This window comes from Cottoperca gobio, chromosome 4 (assembly GCF_900634415.1).
Source record: "Cottoperca gobio chromosome 4, fCotGob3.1, whole genome shotgun sequence".
In the NCBI taxonomy this organism is placed as follows: domain Eukaryota; kingdom Metazoa; phylum Chordata; class Actinopteri; order Perciformes; family Bovichtidae; genus Cottoperca; species Cottoperca gobio.
Genome location: NC_041358.1, coordinates 24524738 through 24544661, shown reverse-complemented (window position 1 = coordinate 24544661; position 19924 = coordinate 24524738). Strand labels below are relative to the sequence as shown.

Below are 19924 nucleotides of genomic sequence, written 5' to 3'. Positions count from 1 at the left end.
ATCATTAATAAGTGTGTAGTATTTATAGTCGTATGAATGTGTGAATAATGGGCACATAGACCGGCATGGCTCGTCAGTTCATAAGAACACAGGGAGAGTGACAAGGACGGGGAGAGGGAGAAAGAAAGGGGAGGGGAACTGACATTAAAGCAACACAACAAGGAAACTACACTGCAGAGCCACAGACGCCTTCATTTTATGTTTTTGAATAATAGCCGGAGCTAGTGTGGCGAAGTGTATCTGTGGAATCTGCCCGGAGCTCAACCCCCGCACAGCCTCAAGTGCCCGGAAAAGGAGCAGCTTTTTGACCGAGTTTGGATTTAAAGGCGCTCTCCGACGCTTTCAGAGATATGGGTGAGAATAATGAAAGAAGGGTTTAATTGTAATTCTGAAGGAAATTAACAGAGGGGGGGGGGGGGGACAGGCCTCTTCTTGCGGAGAGAGATAGCCATGCCCTAATGGGAGGTGGAAACAAAAGGCCAACCGCATAGCTTAGCCGTAATTAAGGAAAATGCCAATTTAGATTATCTTTTGCCTGTTTTGGCCCCTTGAGGTTCCTTTCACCATGATAGGGCTGCTATCATTTTAGCATGCTTCAATTATGAATGATGCTGGCTGCCATTATAGTGGAGCTTTCATTATAAAGTCATTATAATTAAAGTAATGTCCATTTGCGTTGGCTTTGTTCCTGGTGTAACTTTAATACAGCCCACAGATGTTTAACTGGTAGCCAGGTGTTTGGCTAATTATGAAGCCTCTGAGTGATATGACCTTTCACAAGAGGCTTTTTGATGAGAAAACATTAGAAATGTTTTGTTTTTTTAAACATTTGCATTACACTCACATAGAGCACATTAGGATCCACCATGTGTTTGTGTGTGTGTGTGTCCCCCCCCCCCCCTCAGGCTCAGAGCCACCCAGCTCTCCACAGGTGGTGGAGGATGGAGGAGAGGAGGATGAGGAGGAGCTGAGTGGAGGGGAGGAGGCAGATCTGAGGTCCAGTTCCGGCAGGGGCTCCCTGCTGACCCGGAGAGGCATCACCCTGAGAGTGCTGCTCAAGGACGGCCTGGTGGAGCCCGGGGACGGCGTGCTCGCTATCCACTACCTGGTAATAACACACAGCACAGCTGGGAACTGTAAGAATGTCGTTAGTCATTATTTATGCAAGTGCTGTCTCGATCAGCTTCAGTGCAACCTGACATACACTTGCACTAAAGGAGCAAACCCACACAGAGGTGGAACAAGTACTCTGATAATTTAAGTAAGTAAAAGTAGCAATACTACAGCGTAGAAATACTGCATTCAAAACGTTACTCAACGTATACAAGTATTACCATCAAAATACACTTAATGTACCAAAAGTAAAAGTACTTATTATGCAGAATTTAACATTTCAGAATAATATAATATTACATTATTGGATTATAATCTATAATTTAATAGATTAATGCAATGTTAATGTTGAAGCTGGTGAAGGTGGGAATGGTTTAGTCTATAGTAATAGTATATTAGATATTTTGTGTTGATAACATCTGTATTAATAATTTGAATATGTAAATTAACTCAATTTACCAAATAAATGTAATGGAGTAAAAAGTACAATATGTGCCTCTGAGATGTAGTGGAGTAGAAGTATAACGTAACATAAAAAGCAAATATAAAAGTAAAATACAAGCACCTTTAAATTTTACTTAAGTACCTGAGTGAATGTACTTTATACCACTGCGTACATGTCTTGTTTTGTTCAATACGTCTCTCTTCTCTGCTTCCTTCAGGGTAAGAACTTTGTAGGAGACCTGTTGAATGATGGGAAAATCAGGTGGGTGGAGACGGGGCAGATCTTCAACTCCCCCAGCGCCTGGGCAACACACTGCAAACGTCTGGTCAACCCAGCCAAGAAGTCTGGCTGTGGCTGGGCGTCCGTGCGCTACCGGGGACAGAAGCTGGTCCAGTACAAAACCACCTGGCTGCACAAGTACCAACCCAGCGCAGACATGGTGAGAGGAGAACAGTCAGCTTATACTCTCAAATATGGGTTAAAAGCTTCTTCTTAACAGCTTACTTTTATACAGTTTAGTACCAAGAACAAGTAGTTTCATGTTTGAGGAATATACTATATCTTAGTATAACACAGCACTGAGGTTGCAAATCTCTCCAGACCATTTGGAGGCTTTAGTTCTTGGTTCAGTACTGAAGGAGAAACAAAACAACGGCAGGGTGTGAAATAGGAAAGATGAAATCGTACTTTGTTAAAGTCCTTAAGAGACTTTAAGAACTCAAAGGTTGAAGCAACAATGGCACTGTATCTGTATATACACTATCCTCTGTCATACATTGTGTTTATTTCTTGTGACGCCAGAGCCTTGTGAGTGAGGAGGACGATGACGAGGATGAAGAGGAAGGAAAGACAGCCGTGCAGGCGGATGAGAAGAACAAGAACAACAAACCTGGATTAAATGGTATAAATCCTCTTAAAACAAGTTTTTATAACTGTGTAGATTCGACAAACTGGAAAACAAATGTCCATCTGAACCGTTACAGACCTGATGGCTTCACGCAGAACTGACAGAGAGAGGATTCCTGTCAGATATTGCACCTTGGGCACCAGAGATGCTGCCAGGTACTGACTTTTATTCTGAAAGATGAATGTAGTTTTTATGGGACCATAAGTGTGATAGAAATGTACTCGTATCCTCAGGGATCCACACACACTCGTGGAGCTGTCGGCCTTCTCTGCCATCAACAGATTCCAGCCTTTCAATGTAGCCGTGTCCAGTAATGTACTGCTGCTAATGGTGAGTAACTTACATATTTAAAACAGGGCAACTCGTCTTATTTGTTTACACAATAAAGCGCTGTTATGCAACCCCCGGTTTATACGTTTATTTTAATATTTTTTACTTCTTTTTATAGTTTTCTCTACCTTTTGGATGATTTATTTGTACATTTATTACATTACATTATTTTGTTGTTGTTTTTTTATGCTGCTTTTGCTTGAGAAGTGCTATACAAATAATAATAATTATTCATTTAGAGACCAAGTAACCTGCTTTTAACTCCTCACCAGGACTTCCACTGTCACCTGACCACCAGTGAGGTGGTGGGATACCTCGGAGGACGATGGGATACAAATACACAACGTGAGTAAGATTAGAAAGTAACTGCTAAGAAATACACGGTAGAAGAAGAAGAAGAAGAAGCCATCTTTAACCGCAGCGTCTTTCTCTCTCTGTGGTGTCGATGTATTTCAGTGTTGACAGTCTTAAGGGCTTTCCCCTGTCGGACCAGGCTGGCAGACAGAGACTCAGCTTCTGCTGTTGAGGAGGAGGTAACACACGGACAGTGAATCAGCAGTCTGCACTAACAGCATGTAGGCCTTCAGAGAACATGAACATCCTGTGCCGCAGAACAGTTCAGCAGCCAACGTTGATCAGCATGCATCTACCTTTCCAAAAAGCAAAAGAACCGAAGTTAACGCTGACTGCAGTGCTGAGTGCGTTTTTTTACTCTTAAATTAGATTTTTATTAATAATAATAACAATAAACTCCAGCAATATAAAAAAGTCTAGTTTAAAATAAATAACTAATTAAATTAGATTTTATTATTAATAATTATAATAACAATAAACTCCAGCAATATAAAAGTCTAGTTTAAAATAAATAACTAATTAAATTAGATTTTATTATTAATAATAATAATAACAATAAACTCCAGCAATATAAAAGTCTAGTTTAAAATAAATAACTAATTAAATTAGATTTTATTATTAATAATAATAATAATAATAATAACAATAAACTCCAGCAATATAAAAAAGTCTAGTTTAAAATAAATAACTAATTAAATTAGATTTTATTATTAATAATAATAATAACAATAAACTCCAGCAATATAAAAAAGTCTAGTTTAAAATAAATAACTAATTAAATTAGATTTTATTATTAATAATAATAATAATAATAACAATAAACTCCAGCAATATAAAAAAGTCTAGTTTAAAATATATAAATAATTAAATTAGATTTAATTATTCTTATTATTCTTATTAATAATAAGAATAATAACAATAACAATACTTAGAATTGTACAACGAAATAAAATAAAATAAATAATTAAATTAGATTTTATTGTTAATAATAATAATAATAATAATAATAATAATAATAATAATAATAATTATAATAATAACAATAACAATAACAATAACAATAACAATACACTTAGAATTGTACAAGAACTGAACTAAATTACTTTTACTCACATTAAAGCTAATTTAGGATTCTTTTTTCTCCAGATCTGTCAGAACCTGTTCATGCGCGGGCTGTCGTTGGTGGGCTGGTACCACAGTCACCCGCGAGGTCCGGCTCTGCCGTCGCTGCAGGACATCGACTCCCAGATGGACCATCAGCTGAGGCTGCAGGGTTCAAACAACGGCTTCCAGCCCTGTCTGGGCATCATCTGTGGTACGGGCCTTTACACACCGTGTGGGGCCGTCATGTGGTAGAGAAGGGAGTTACCTACAGACACTTTATTGATCCCATGCAAGGGAATTAAATTGTACTGCTGAAATAATACAAGGCATGAGATATACTGTATGATATCTACAATATATGCATGGCTGGACACCCTCATGAAGATACTTATGAAGAATTATCTGTGCTATAGTTTCACAAGAATGTAAGAAGAAGAGAGAAGACAGAAACGGCTCCACTAGGACTGTAGCCAAATTATAATTAATATCTTAAAGGGACATTTACGTCGACCTTCGAAATAGGCAAATCCCAGCATTATCCATGGCATGTGAAGGCATCATCTTTATTACAGTGATGCTGTCTCATCTAAACCTGGACTTCCTGATTTCCAGGCCACTAAGCTTTCAACTTTTTTGACTCTTTCAGGGCCGTATTATCACGGCAATCAAGGTGTGGCGTCCACAATAACCCCTTTCTGGGTCGTACCACCGCCTGAGGTGAGGACACTGGCATCACTAAAATACTGACCTTCTTATACATAGCTTTGTTACTGACTCTGTTAGACATTAATGTTTCTGCTAAACTTATGTGTCATCTGCCTACTTGCAGCAGCGGCCGAATGACCACGGTATCCCAGTGGCCGTGGAGGTCACCTACGTGCAGGACAACTTTCTCACCAGTGACGTTCTTAATGAGATGGTACAGATACTGCAGCCTCAGTCCTGAGAACTTAATATATGAATATAAATCATTATAAAAAGGTGTGTTTATTTCCTCCGCAGATGCTGCTGGTTGACTACTACAGGGCAGCTCCGGACGTCGTCCACTTCAGCCAGTATTGGTGTCCGGATACGACCATGATGGACAAGATCAAGGTAGGGGGATTTACAGGAAGACCTAAAACCACAACAATACATTTCACCTGGTGATGGGCTCTTCCAGGGCTTTAACACACCGTCCTGCAGCTTGAACTCTCTCTCTCTCTTCTTCCTCAGGGCTCTCTGAGCTGCCACGCTCCCAAAGATCAGGCCTACTCTCAGATCTTAGAGCATGTCTACAGTCAGCTGAGCAACATACACTGAATGGATTTTGCCGTGCATGTCAAGTCGTTCCATTTCTCAAAAAGGATGTGAAAAAAAAAAACCTGCTTGAAAAACATATAGATGCCTTGAATTCTCTCATGCTTGAGTGATACTTAATTTTGATACAGCGTTAAAGAGAAATGTACAGTTGATACACAAAAACCAAGCAGCACCGGATCAGAGAACACGATGCCAACATTTTACACAAGGACACTCAATAGAAGCATTTCATGGACCAGAAATCTGACTGCCTGACCGTCTTCTTCCTTTTTCCACATGGACCTATGTGCCTGTCCGTGCCAGCATCCGGTGGTTTGAGCAGATATGTACAATGTAAATGTTTAATGTGTTGTTATTGCCTTTATAGACTAAACCAATGGAGCAGTGGTTCGGGGGGGGGGGGGGGGGGGGGAAGAAAAAAAAAAGTGAAAATGAGTAGTGCAGAAATATACTACATTAGCAAAGTATGCAAGCGTGTCTTGGTTTGACCTAAACTGTACTCTTTGCAATAGGTTTCGTCAACGTTTGTGTTCCTCAAGTCAAATTGGATGGTTGCAATGTGGTGCAAGTAATTCCATTGTGCCAAGCAAATCGTTTTTTTTAATGAACCTGTGTGTGTGTGTGTGTGTGTGTGTGTGTGTGTGCCCCTCTACTGTCTTCCTGTCAGGTTGTGTGAGACGAGTCCTGTTGGTTAGGACAGATATTTGCTTCCTCTCTTTCCTGTACTGTATTTATTACTAACTGTGGATTTTGTGATGTACATGAATGAAGACAGAGCAATGCCTTAAGCCTGCTGATCCACAAAGCATTAAAATATTCACACTGGAACTATTTAAACACGACTGGTTTATTTGTAAAGAGTCTAAAACTATGCCAGCCGTTCTGTCATGACGGCTTTGTGCTTTAATATTTATCCAATCTGTTTCATTTTAATCTTTTCAAACCTCTAAGTGAACGTATTTATAAGTGTTTAACTTTATGGCACTGAATGGATCTGCAGTACAAACTGGTTGCTTTCAAAACTAATTAATACTCTTAAAGGTTATTGTTTATTAGTAAAATATTATTTTAAAAGAATGAATTCAGAATAGGAAAAGAATATATAATTTTTTTAAATATTAAAAACAAAATATTGCTTTTAGAGCAGCAAAGTAAGTCACTATATAAATTCAATAATATCTCAAAACATAATAATTAACATTAATAAACAAGCTTAACTCTAAACACTGTTAACCGGTGAGCCAAAAATTATTTTACACATTCATACACTCAAAATTGCTTTTGTACTAAGAGCTTTATGTGAGATATAAAGAGTAAATTATACATTTCTTATCCTGTATACATCTATTGAAGCTAAGAGCACAACTTTTGTTTTTGTCTACTCAATTCAAAGCCTGCCGTAACGGTGTTAGACGACCTCGCCACTGACATGCAACAATATCACATTTTTCTTTTTTCTTTATTGTAAGAAGGGGGGGGGGGGGACAGGACAAGAATGAAGCACGTACAAATACTTTGAGAATAAAAGACAAAATATTGCTGTTAAATTCTGTACTCAATACCGAAAGTAAAAAAAGGCAACTTAAATCTAAAAGACATACATTTAACAAGGTGTAATATAGGACTACATGCAAATATTAATTTAAATGTTTTAAGGTCTTGTATATAAAAAATAATACTATAAAGAGCCAGAATGATTTATGCTGTTCAAAAGAGCACTTAAGACTGATTAAACAAATAAAAAAAGAAATCAGTGGGACATTTTTTCCAAACATGGATTAAAATCTACATAAAAATAAACATTTCCGCTGGTGGTCTGCTGATAAACCTCACATTAGTCGAAACAACACGTGTCCAGGAAACTGCCTGTAGTGTCAGAAATGTGCAGAGATGTGCACACATGCGTTTCATCTTTACACAGGAAAGTGCCACCGACTAGAAATAAAAACCAAAAGTAGAAAAGAAATTCTCGACCTTATTCTTATGTAGCTAGGTTAGGTTTTGGTTGCTGGATTAGTTGCGGTACTTTCCCTGCTTTCTTTTCCAAAAGGCACTAAAACAATGCTCGCAAGCACCTCCAACAGTCCTTTAACTTTGCCCTGAACTTGATACAAGCATTGAAATGTAGTAAGATCAGAGATGTAAACATATGAGACAAGGACCAAACCAGGGAGTGGGGAAAGTGTTTGGCAGCGTAGAGTGATGGACAAACACAGATAATAAGAAGGGAAATGTAGCAGGAAGAAAGAGCACACATTTGTCATTCACAAATTAAAACTTTTTTTCCCGCCAAAACAATTCAAAACCAGCGGACCGACACACGTGTTTGGTAAGGATTCATGTTTGGTAACAAAAGTTCTCCATATTAGTCAAAATGGACAACAGCTTACAATTATATTTCCCTTGATGTTTTCCCTTTCACTCCAGGTCTTTCCCTCATACTGTACAGTGTGTGTCGGAGGAGACGTGGGCTGTGGCTAAACCCAGAACAAGAAACCAGCCTCGTCTAAATGGGTTAACTATACAGGAGAGACGCCCGTCTACATCAGCCCGACGTACTAACAAATAAATCGAATCCATCGTGAATCATCAGGATCACAGGGTCAGAATAAGTTTCAAAGCACAGATGAGTTTTACATTCTCAAAGACACGAGGGATAACAGAAATAGTGGGACACTTCGTGATGAACATGAAAGACTGACCAGCAGCTTCATCTATATTCAGGCACTATACGAGTTAACAGGCGTGTTAACGGGGTCATAAGACCAAATAAAAAGGAAAAGGCTGACCATGCTAAAACAAACAGGCCCAAAACTAAATGAATATATGGCTATGTTACAGAATACTTAGCAGTTTAACAAACAGGCGCACCAAGCGATATCTTTCTATTGCATTTTATAAAGACTTTTTGGCTCTGTCTCCTCTATCGAACAGACTAGCAGACAAACCACTAAACAGCGAACCATTCTGCATCTCTGTACGACAAACACACGGCGGCCTTGAGTGACAAAAAGGTGCAACGTCTGCATTTAACTTTGGGTCTGTGTGTAATGGTGGAGTAGGTCTGTCACACACACATCAATCTCGTTTGAGGACCAAGGTGCAATTATAACATTTTCTCACATATTCAGAAAGAATTTCTTCTTTTAAAACTACTGTAGTAGGTAGAGACGAACATAAATCAAATACTGAAACAATAAAAAACAAAGAAAGGACACCACTGTATCAGGCCCGTTGTCTTCTGACGCCATCATCAGCTTAGACATAGATCTTTAAAAAGAGCATTACAAACAGGCTCAAACCTGAAAACGGTCAAAACGGCAAATCTGAGGCAAACTTTCGTCTCATTTCTCATAAAAAAATTGAATGTAGTATTTTTTAGATACAACTAGTTCAACTACACTTCTAGTTCATCTGTGGTTCCATTTTAGTTTAGGTAAAAGTAATACACCGACTCGCCAGCAGGTGGCATCAAGAGATGAGCTCCAGTCTTTAAGTTTTTGAAATGAGGATAATATTCAGTCAAGTTACGCCTGACCTGTACTGCCAGGTTTGAATTGACCTCTTCAGTCTGTTTTGAAACAGACTGCAGGCGCACAAAGAGGATGATATGAATGCATCACCCCATCATAATCACCAGATTTAATACAAATTATCTTTACGATATCAGTAATTTGTGGTTAAAGACAAATGCTTCTTAGAAATGTGTCGTCAGTTAGTCCTCAGGAAATGTTTCTGACTGCCAGATAACGCATGATGACATGTTGTGTCCACATCAGAACCTTTTACCTTTGGGTGGAGCAGGTTTATATTCTGGTCTGGACTTTGAAATGTGACCGTCTTCTCCAGGACTCCAGATGGCAAAAGAAAGTGCTCGTCTGTGACGGTGACGTTGGAGCTGAAGGTGAAAATGAGAATTCTGCGGACCATCCCTTGGCTTCGCTTTCCTCGCTCTCTACTTGCTCTCCCCTCCTTCTCTCCATCAGTCTCCTTCATAGCTCTCTTCATATTAGTGTGGCAACGGAACGAGGACTTCAACATAGTTGAGAGGGAAGAATCCCGACTGGCTGTTCAGCATGCCCTCGTACCAGTTCTCGTCGATCTGATTGGTCAGGGTGATGATATCGCCTTCGCGGAAGCCCAGCTCTCCCTCGTTCTCTGGATCAAAGTCGTATAGCGCCTTACAGCTCGGCTGCTCCGGGGCTGATGCAACACAAGTATGGAGAGAAGGAAAGAAGAAGGCTGTCACACTGCACACCGTAAGAATGTAATGTTCTTATATGTTAGTATAACGTTAGCATGTAGTGCAGTCACATCAACACAGCAGTGCAAACAAGCTCAAGAGTGCTGACAAGTTGAAACTATAACATCCTCTGAAGATCTTGCTCCTTTTCCATCGTATCCTCCATCTAGCCCTTTCTCTCCGTGACCTCACACAGATCAGCGGAGGAGAGTGGAGCTCCACACACACACACACACACACACACACAAGACAAACTAGGCTTTTTTGTCTCCAAACAATTTTCTCATTGTATTAAGTTCACCCCACTGACGGCTGGGCAGGCTGGAGACGGGGAAAGCTTTGCTCACACATTCTCTGTGTTTCGTACTGTATCAGTTTACAGGCGCAGGGAAGAACAATGTAAACACTTTCAAATAGAAGCTACTTTATAAACATTTATCTAAAAGTTTAATATGACCCACCTTTCTAAGAGTGTTTGTAATGTTGATTTATTTATGTAATTCTTTCTTCCTATACAACACCAGTTATATTTATTTATTCTTTTATTAATACATTATAGTAAAAAGGGTAGTTTGGAAGTTCCTCAAAGTATATAAATATAGCCCTTTCTTTTAGGGTATTCTAAATAGCTGCTTTTTCAGTTGTGGACCGAGTCAGAGGTTGCAGAAGTGTTGAGAACGTTTAGTATGTCAGGCTGCAGTATCTAGAGTACAGGATGTGGATCTCATACAAAACCACATTCATGTAGTTAAAGTACACATAAACCATAAACCACCAATTATGTGTCGAACCTGTGCGAAGCAACTTGTATCCTACTTCCTACATTTCACACCAGAAGCTGTGCAAGCACACTGGACCATTTCAACACTGCAAGAATTGTGATGACGAACAAAGAACACGTCCCAAACAATGTTTGACTCACACAGTCTGAGTTTCCGAAAGGACAATGTGGCCAAGTGAAAAGAAGGCTCTGATGATAGAACAGGAAAGAGGAACAAGGGCAGATGGAGAAAGGCAAGCCAGATGACGACACCGACACACACACACACACACACACACACATGCATGCACACACAATGCAGAAACAGACATTGTCTCACGTTTAGCAGAGTAAACATTCAGTGCATGCCACTGTTTGCACAGCCTCAATAAGACCACAGAAGAAGAAAAAAAGACAATTACTTTCACATATTTGTGCTCAGTGGCTCTGATTGGTTGCAGGTCTCCAGCGATCATGTTGGCATTGAGGAGAGTTTAGTTTCTGTCAGACTATCTAAGGAGTGTGTTCGATGCAGGCACGCTACTTTGGCTTAGTCCGTCTTGTGTTTGTGTACAAACAGCTGCGTGCTTTATTGCTGCTGGACCTCTGGTATGGCAGCTCTCTTCCACACATCTTGCGCTGCTCCTTCATGTGGCTTTGAGTAATTGTAAAGATGAATACAAAGTCCTGCCCGAGAGAGTTTATTTTGTGCTTTGTTTTTGTCAAGACATCATCAGTCTCTGGTGCAAACAGTACAAGTGTTCCTGGTAAAGTTACAATATATTGAGCCCACCAGCTGTTTCTTACCTGAGTTGCGTGAAGGTGGAGGCGCCATGGAGGTTGTGTAGCCGCCATTTGAGTGGTTGTCTTCTCCGAAGTCATAGGTAGGTTTGAGTTTGGGTATGTATTCACGTCTTGGTCGAGTCTGAGCATCACTCATCCTTTTCAAAAAAAGAAAAAAGTTGATTTAAGTTTCACATTTCCAAAACCTCCACAGTAAATGTGTGTTGGGAGTCACTGTGGCAGAAGCAGAACCAGAAGAGCTGGAAGCAGAAAGCTGCACAGTCATGTACTTCACATTGTCTTAGTATTTGTGTGTGTCGGGTCTCATTACTGCACCTGTCTTTGAGTTTGTCAGAAAGCTCCTCCAGCACCTGCACAGCCTGTCTGTGGTACTGCAGCTGGGACTCCACCAGGGAGGAGAGCTGGCTCACCTGCTCTATCTACACACACAAAATCATCACATGCACAAGATAATCAGTCTCACTTTGCTTAAAGCTACTGGTTTTGTCATTGCAATAGATACAAATCTATTACATTCTGTATTATAAAAACCACATTACATAAAAGTCCCAGTATAATTAATGCACCTTGAAGATAATGTGATTAATAATGTATATTTGTCAACTACAATTTCTAATGTCGAAAAATGACCTTTCACGCTCAAATCTACAGATACAAAGCCTTTAAAAAGTCATAGGGAACAACATGAAAAGAGACTGGAAGTAGAGAAATAACAGGAAATATACAGCACTGGTCATATTCACACCGTCACCCAGTCCTCAACGTTAAAACTAAACCCTCACCTGCTGTGCTGTAGCAGAACAAAACACAGAAATCGATTTAGACCTACATGCACTCGATATGCTCTAAGCCTCGTCACCTACAGCTGTGCACACCTGCCGTTATGTACAGGGCAAACAAATAATAATTCCTAAATGCAAATAGTGATTAAATGTTAACTGCAGCTATTTAAAGACACGTTTATCTGCAGTGTGGGCGCAACTGTTGGTGCGTGTTTGTCCTGTGGGTGTGTTTTGAATAAAAGTGAAGCTCAGTCCAGCTCGACAATGAAGCAGCTGATAAAAGGTTTCACATGACACGGCGGTGCTACAATATATCACAAGGCCCAGGATGAAAGTACCTGCAGTTAGTCAAAGAATTGTACTTCATTAATATAGTTTATTCGGTATGGGTTGTTCAAAGTGTGTAAATGTAACGGATGCTGAGTTATGTATGACTAGTATTCACCCAGAAGTGTTTATCTATTTATCTGAGGGAAGGGGTCACAGAGGAACCCCTGACCTTTGGATGTTTTATTTTAAAGATGGACTGCAGAGGCAGGATCAGGTGTAAACGTATGCCTCCGATGAGAGACACTAACACCTCGCTGTAGAAAGTAATAAATCAGTCCTCACGTCAGTCTCCAGCAGGTTGTACATGCTCGTCTCGGCCACTTCCTTTGACTCGTGAAACTTCTCCAGGGCCTGTCGAAGCTCCTCATCTGGAATCTTGCCCTGACGCTTTTTCTTGTAATCGTAGTCCAGGCGGCGTCCTTCCAGCTTCTTCAGGTGATGCTGATAGGGTAGGAGCCATAGTTAGTTTAGGAGGTGGCACAGAAATGATCACTTACTTGCCTTAAATTACATTTGAAGAAATGGTGTCAATATACCTGTATCTCTCTGAGGTCCTTGTCACAGAGCCCTTGAAGTGGATCAATGAAGTTCTGTTTGACATCGATATCTAGAGAGTCTTTGACTTCTGCCAACCTCTTCATGGACTCTCCAACATCTACTAGCGCTCCGCCTGAGCCACACAGACACAAATGAATAGCTCAGTGACATACTCAATTTATTGTGTAGCACTACAGAATCATATCGCCATCAGAACACACGTAAAGTAACAGACAGTATCCAACAAAACCACAAACACAATGCTTAAAAAAGTCACAAAGCACTGTAGCCTTTTTGGGTGCAATCTAGCAGTCAGCATACCACACAAGCACAATTATGTACACCCAATAACTCATAATAACAAAGCCCAACATTCCTGTGCCACTGTCTAAAACCACAACACACACACACACACAGACACAGACAGACACACACACACACACACACACACACACAGACACAGACCGTACCAAAGTTAGTCTCCTCTCCGAGGTCCCGTCCATACTTGCCCATACATTCACCGAGCAGCCCCTCGGCCTGAGGGTAGCCCGGGTTCTTCACCTGCCCGCGGATCTTAGACATGGTGTTTAACATGGACAGTTTGGCCCGTGATGCTGTAGAAGGGAGTTGAAATGAATTTCATCAAAGAGTTCAAAGCGATGCACCGGTAGATCGGCATGCATGACAGCAGCTTCTCTTCTCACCTGGGTTGGGCTGAAGGTACTCTGATGTTTTGGAGATTACCTCCACTACAGCTTTACTGGTCACATCTACTTTCTACAAAACACAGCAAGCACACATACATCACAAGAGTACAACAGAGCCACTGTCATCACACAGCTACAGTAAGACAGTGACAGGCACCATTGCTTCTTCATAGGTTCTTACACATAGTTTGAGTTATTTTCATTCCCATATACATGTTAAGCATATTACATTGAGATGCAGCTCAACTAATGCTTTCTTAAGCACTCATATAATCTCTTTATGTTGGATTTATTCAAGCTTGATAAACAAAATCCAAAATGTAAACTAGGGCTGCAACCAGCAAAGATTTTCATAATAATAATAATAATAATAATCCTCTGGTTATTTTCTGGATTAGTCATTAAATGTTTATAACATGCCAGAAAATAGTGTTTTACAAGATCCCAATGTGACTTCTACAAAACAGTCCAAACCCAAAGATATGCAATTCACTATCAACCAGCAAATATTCATCTTTAAGCATTTTAGTCTTTCTCAACCAACAGAGAGTTGCTAACAGTACTGTGTGTGTGTGTGTTTACTGTGTGTGAAACCAACCAGGCCAATGATGTTTCTCTTTTAAGAATACACAAAGATGCCTCTCTTACCCGTTCCAAGTCCCTGAAGTCATCGTCTAGTTTAGTTCCTTCAGCACCTCCGACTTTCTCACTTACCATCTAGAGGCAGAGGGAGAGAGACAGGGAGGCAGAGAGAGAGGGGGAGCAAAGAAACAAAGATTGCTTATTAATAAAGCCTCTCATAAGGTTTTCATTTGAATATGTAAACAAGAACAAGCTTCTTTCTAGTTCACGCATGTAGAAAATGCAATAATGAACATTTCAAACCTAACCTATAACCTAACTCCTCAGGTGACTTTAACATAGGAATGTAGAATAACAGATCAAATAAATAAATAAAAATAAAAAGAGCAAGAGCAACACGAGCGGTGTTATGCAATGCCCTTTGTTTACACTTTGCAGGATGAAAGAATGTTGGACCAGTGAACTCCGTTATTCCAATGAAGAGAATATGTGACAACAGGAGGAGACTAAAACATGTTGATTGAAAGCATGTGTATTTCCAAGAGAGATCTCTCAGCATGTTTTTAGGCCGTAAACACAAGTCTAACAAACTGAAAACAGGCCCTTTTCTGCGCATGTACAGTACAAGTGTTTTAGTACATCCTTAATTCTGTAATACATCTAATTCCTCACACTGTGAGCAGGGTTTAGGCTTTTTCAGAGACAAAAGTCAGTCACAGAGAACTGGAGAATGACTTATTCTGGCTTTGTAATGAGTACTGCAGTGACTTAAGGATACTGAAAACCTTGACAGCTGTGTCCATGAGATACATGTTTTCCTATCGGAGTTTCTCCAAGTAGAATGGGCAGAAAAACAACCCCCATCACCACAAGTAAGATAATACAAATGGCTCACAACAACAGTCCTTGGCTGCAGAGTAACTGGCAGACCTTCTGCAAAGACAAAAACGAACCACAAGGTCTTCTTTTGCTAAGGTTGACGCCATGTGTCACGCCAGGACGTAATTAATGTGTTTTGATCTTGTGCATTTAAGTTTTGAGGGAGGTTGTAACAACCCTGGTGTTAATGTTTAATTATTTCGCCTACAGCGCTAACAGAGGGAACATTTAAAACTGTCTGGACAGTTAATGAAACAGACCTTGAAAGAGGAGTAAATCATTTAAAATGGATTTTTTTAAAGATTTAAATGTTATTCTCTTTAACACTACAGTAGATGATCCTGAAGTCTTTGAGGTGAGGTTATTGCTTTCCATTGAAACACCGTACAGCAACACCGAGTTGTTTTTAGACAACTGCAGTATACAGGCATGTATAATTGAACACATTTCCTCCTGATACCTTTACAGATTGGCCACATGATTTTTCCAGGTGGTGTAACACTCCGAACTGGTGTATTTGACATATTTAATCCTTTTGGTTGTTAAAACACGAAGACTCTATACTTTACTTATTTAAATGTACTCATCTGTGTTAGAGCAACAGCAGCTTGAGTCGTTTCCTGCATGACTCAAACTGCTGTTTGGGTTTACTGGAATGTAGTCACAAAGGTTGACATCCAAGCAGTAAGTATACAGATCTGTTACCTGTTCTAACACACATACAAATGCAATACATAATAGTTACTCATTCCCCAGCAGTAGCTGGTGTGGGATATTCACTGCTCAATCTCTGCTGTATGTAGAAAGCACATGACAGAGGGCCTTTGGGGGATACAGGTCACAAGTAAAGATACACCCGCCGCTCTCAGTGTGTTCAGCATTTGACTCCCTACTCCAGAGTTAAGATTACAGTGTGCTCGTTTTCTTACAATCTTATCTTTTACGACACCCTAGTCTAACCTTACAAGACTTTGTGGGAAGGGTAATAAATGTAATTTATGAAGTCACTAAACTTGTGATGTTGGGATTGGGAAGTAGCAAATTGATTTGTTAGCCACTAAGTAATCCTCTGCAAATGAAAACATCAAGTTTCTCATGCAAGTGTAATGTTAATATTTACATGCACACACGCTCAAAGGAATGAAGCCCAAAAAACATCCACAAAAAGGTTATCATCTGGAAGTGTTGGTATAAACACTCAGAGCTACAAAGAGGGATCAGTATATATAGTATTACGGCCACTAGCTAAATGCTGCTGCATTATCACAAAGCCTAGTTCAGGATCTTGTTCGGCTTCTGATGATTTGAAGATCGCAAGACATAGAAAGTTGTACAGATGTCTACAATGTAGATACCAAATGAGCACAACATGCTATAGTCAAAGCCATTATTTGTAATTTAAAAAATGTAAGCTCAGAATTAAAAGGGTAAATGAAAACATGGTGTTCAATCAGGAGGATTGTTCAGCTTTGTTGTCCCTGTATTTAAATACATGGGATAAACTGCACAAATTTAGCCTTCTGGATACTGTATAATTGCCCTTTGAGTCTGACCTTTCAGATTTAGTGTTAAGAGTAATTCTTAGAAAAACAGATAACAGGGAACAGTTGTAGACCGTTAAAGAGAAAAACAAGGAAGTTTGAGCTACAGGACACAGATATCATTTCCACAGCCAACTTCCTGCATGCCTCCAGCAAAGAAAATCTGAGCTATGTCAAGTGTTATTGGCTCTCATGGAGTTTTGGCAAGAAAAAGCAGCTGCATTGCAGTCAAATAAAGGGAAAGGACACTCTTTCCACCCCCCTTTCTCTGCATCATTTATTTGATGCACTAATCCACTTAATCTCATTAACACCTTTACTATTCACTTTCATACAGTCAGTACCTGCAATACTAACAGGACCACTTCTGAAATCATATTATTTTTCCTCACAACTAAACCAACAAGAGATGTGATTCTGTTCCTGACAGGAAGCGGGGCAGCAACCAAATGTCTTTCCTGCTTAGATCAGCAGGGGTAGGAAGAAAAACATATATTGTTTTTTGTTGGACGGTCCCCGCCCATGAATAAGAGACCTGGCAAAGAAATTAAAAACATTTGCCCCAAAGGTTCAGACATTAAAAAGACAGTAACACTTGTATATGTCCATGGCAAGGCAATTGCATTTTAGATGTCTCCCTTCAACTTGCCCTAAATATTCATCTCTCTCACTAAACAAAAGCCTAACACAAAACACAGCTGGGAAATAGGTAACTGTGTCTTCACTGCAAACAAGCATTACTATAAACCTAAGGAGGGAACACGAACTGACACATGGAAAGGGTATTTTCCATAATAAACAAAACTTAACGTATATGTGCCGGTCCTTAATGGGTGTATATTGCTTTTTTTTTTTGAGAGTATTGTTATTTTTACTCTCAGAAGACAAACAGAGCTAATGTTTACCACAGGATGTGTACTTACTGAATTTGAATTGGTGTACTGCTGGGTATAGTATCTTAAAAACAACACAACATGTGAAATACCTGTAAACCGCTAACGGTACAATAACGTTACTTAGCATTAGCTCAAGTCAGTTAACGTCAGTTAAACTGCCGTTAATGCAAAACATGTCCAAGAGATGCTCATTGACCTAGCTGTGAAAGAACACAAAAACTTAAAAATAAACTTAAAAATAACTGTGACATGTTACACACTGGCACAAAGCATTTCAAACGTTATCTTCCCGCTGTTAACACTCAGTCACAGCTATGTTAACAAAGCATTATTAACATTAGCCAACTATAAAACCGCTAGCTAATAATGCTAACTGAGGCTAGCTGCTGCATGACAGTTGCTAGCTAAAATAAAAGTTTTGCAAACCTGGCTGGCTTTATAAAACTGCTTCTTGAAGCCCGCTACCGACATCTTGAACCCCGGGCTTGTCTTCTACTTCCAACGAAGGTGTAAATAGATCACGATTTAACTAAAGTTAGCGATATAGTTTGTTAAAAAAAAGGGGGCCAGCGCAAAAAAAATGTTTAGGAGGAATCATAGGACCGCACAGCCGTCACTCCAAGTCGGGACACGCCAACTGACCACGTCAACGTCGAGGCTGATTGTTCCCACTGTCACGGCAGAGCTAAAAGTGCAAGATCCTCCTAAATATTATCTCCAGAACAAAAAAGAAAGCATAAAAAAAAATGTACGACACACAAATCTGGACCAGCCACTTAGAGGAAATCAGTCTCCCGAGTTTAGATCAGATAGTAGGAGACGGATCTTGTGTTGGTGCACAGCGCCCCCTGCTGGAGGCAGCAGGTACACACCCGTGTGACTGCTGCAGGATTTACAGGCCAGATGTTGACACCCTCAGGCAATATCAACCTTTTTTTTTATGTATAAAGACTCAAAGAAATAACTTAGACGTCCTCATTAGCAAAGCATAATTAAATTCGATTATTATATGTATGTGACGGCTTGAAACATAACTCATTAACTTGCTAGGATGCCACAGGGCAAAATTAAGCAGCTGGGTCCCTGTGTTAACCCTGTTGAGAGTTTTCTATACAACTTTTCCCAACTTCCTGTCTAGCCTTGTTTAATGTCATGTATCGTAAAATGTAACACATACAAAACAAACCTAAAACGCAGATATTATGTAATAAACAAGGACCTATTTTAAGGCCTGAGTTTATTGTGTATTTTAGTCATTTACATCCTCAAGAAATGATCCAATTAAATCGGCACAAACCTCTTTACACACAGTAAGCCTAGAGTTTCTTGGGCCCCAGAGTGCTTAGAGCTGTCCACTTGTGATCGGATCAACAAAGATGCAATGCCAGGTCTGAATGCGGCCAAACTGACATCAAGCTCCACGAATTGTAAGCGAGTGGCAGCAGAAGTTTCCGAGGTGGATACTTACTTACTCAAAAATACAATTTTACATTTATATCACCTTTTTCCATAGAAATTGCAAAATAAGATATTTTTCCAAACATTAACTGTACGTATCGTCTGGCCGCCATAGATGCATTATTTCATGTAGGTATGGACTGTAAATTGGTTCATCTGTGGAGTTAATTTCGAGTGCAATCAGTTTTATGAAACAAAGTAAAGCCACACGATTGTCTTTTAATTGTAAAATGACTTTTATTACATTCTTAAATCCACATATCGTATCACCATTGTGCAATAACACTTTACTGTGTTAAAACCTCTTGGGCTTTATATCCATAACATATAAATTATTTCTTATTAAAATCTATATTGATTTAATAATAATAATAATAATAATCTTAAAATAGAGTGAACATATCATAAACAGAAGGATCATGACAAAAGAGAAACTTTTAGGGAGACATCTTTAAAAACGCTCTTTAAAAAAATAGAATTACATCTCTCCAAGACAAAAAGGACACTAAACTGATGAGAAAAACAGTACGCAGGGATACAAATTATGAAACAAAAGATCACAACAAAACCAACACAAGATTCAGAGATTATAGTCCATCTTTTTTCTATATTTACTTTTTTAAATATCCTATTTCACTCACAAAAAAAAGTCTTGCAATAATGATATTAGACAAGGGTAAAATCTTTGATACTTCTGAAAGCAAACATTCACAAGAACATGTACTGTACACAGTGATCAAGGTTTTAAGGTCTTCTATGTTGGTGCAAGGTGTCTTACTAGCTAGACACTATAGGACAGAGAGCCCAGCTATCTCCCTGAGTGACTCCAAAATGGAAATGTAAGTGCTGA

The 19924-nt window shown here is 39.5% G+C and overlaps 2 protein-coding genes across 2 annotated transcripts; one reads left to right on the top strand and one right to left on the bottom strand.

Annotated features, from left to right (window-relative positions):
* Positions 1-167: 167 nt before the first annotated feature.
* mpnd (MPN domain containing) lies at positions 168-6392 on the top strand. Its single transcript, XM_029429770.1, has 13 exons — positions 168-354; positions 906-1108; positions 1776-1997; positions 2360-2459; positions 2542-2620; positions 2699-2795; positions 3068-3140; positions 3252-3328; positions 4296-4464; positions 4900-4970; positions 5083-5172; positions 5256-5348; positions 5469-6392. Exons 1-13 carry the CDS (start codon positions 351-353, stop codon positions 5553-5555), a joined length of 1365 nt encoding a protein of 454 aa, XP_029285630.1. The 5' UTR covers positions 168-350; the 3' UTR covers positions 5556-6392.
* A 605-nt stretch (positions 6393-6997) lies between these two features.
* sh3gl1b (SH3-domain GRB2-like 1b) lies at positions 6998-18386 on the bottom strand. Its single transcript, XM_029429868.1, has 9 exons — positions 18043-18386; positions 14367-14435; positions 13716-13788; positions 13482-13625; positions 13011-13144; positions 12757-12915; positions 11678-11781; positions 11366-11499; positions 6998-9758 (listed from the first exon to the last, which is right to left on the bottom strand). Exons 1-9 carry the CDS (start codon positions 18085-18087, stop codon positions 9565-9567), a joined length of 1056 nt encoding a protein of 351 aa, XP_029285728.1. The 5' UTR covers positions 18088-18386; the 3' UTR covers positions 6998-9564.
* Between the last annotated feature and the right edge of the window lie 1538 nt (positions 18387-19924).

Bases quoted from the DNA above. Each gene is read 5' to 3' on its own strand.
- mpnd (XM_029429770.1), top strand. The intron at 1,998-2,359 runs GTGAGAGGAGAA...TTGTGACGCCAG, and splicing joins ACCAACCCAGCGCAGACATG to AGCCTTGTGAGTGAGGAGGA. The intron at 4,465-4,899 runs GTACGGGCCTTT...TGACTCTTTCAG, and splicing joins CTGTCTGGGCATCATCTGTG to GGCCGTATTATCACGGCAAT.
- sh3gl1b (XM_029429868.1), bottom strand. From the start codon at position 18,087: ATGTCGGTAGCGGGCTTCAAGAAGCAGTTTTATAAAGCCAGCCAG. The intron at 13,789-14,366 runs GTAAGAGAGGCA...TGTGTTTTGTAG, and splicing joins ACTTCAGGGACTTGGAACGG to AAAGTAGATGTGACCAGTAA. The intron at 11,782-12,756 runs GTGAGGACTGAT...TTGTGTGTGTAG, and splicing joins ACAACCTGCTGGAGACTGAC to ATAGAGCAGGTGAGCCAGCT.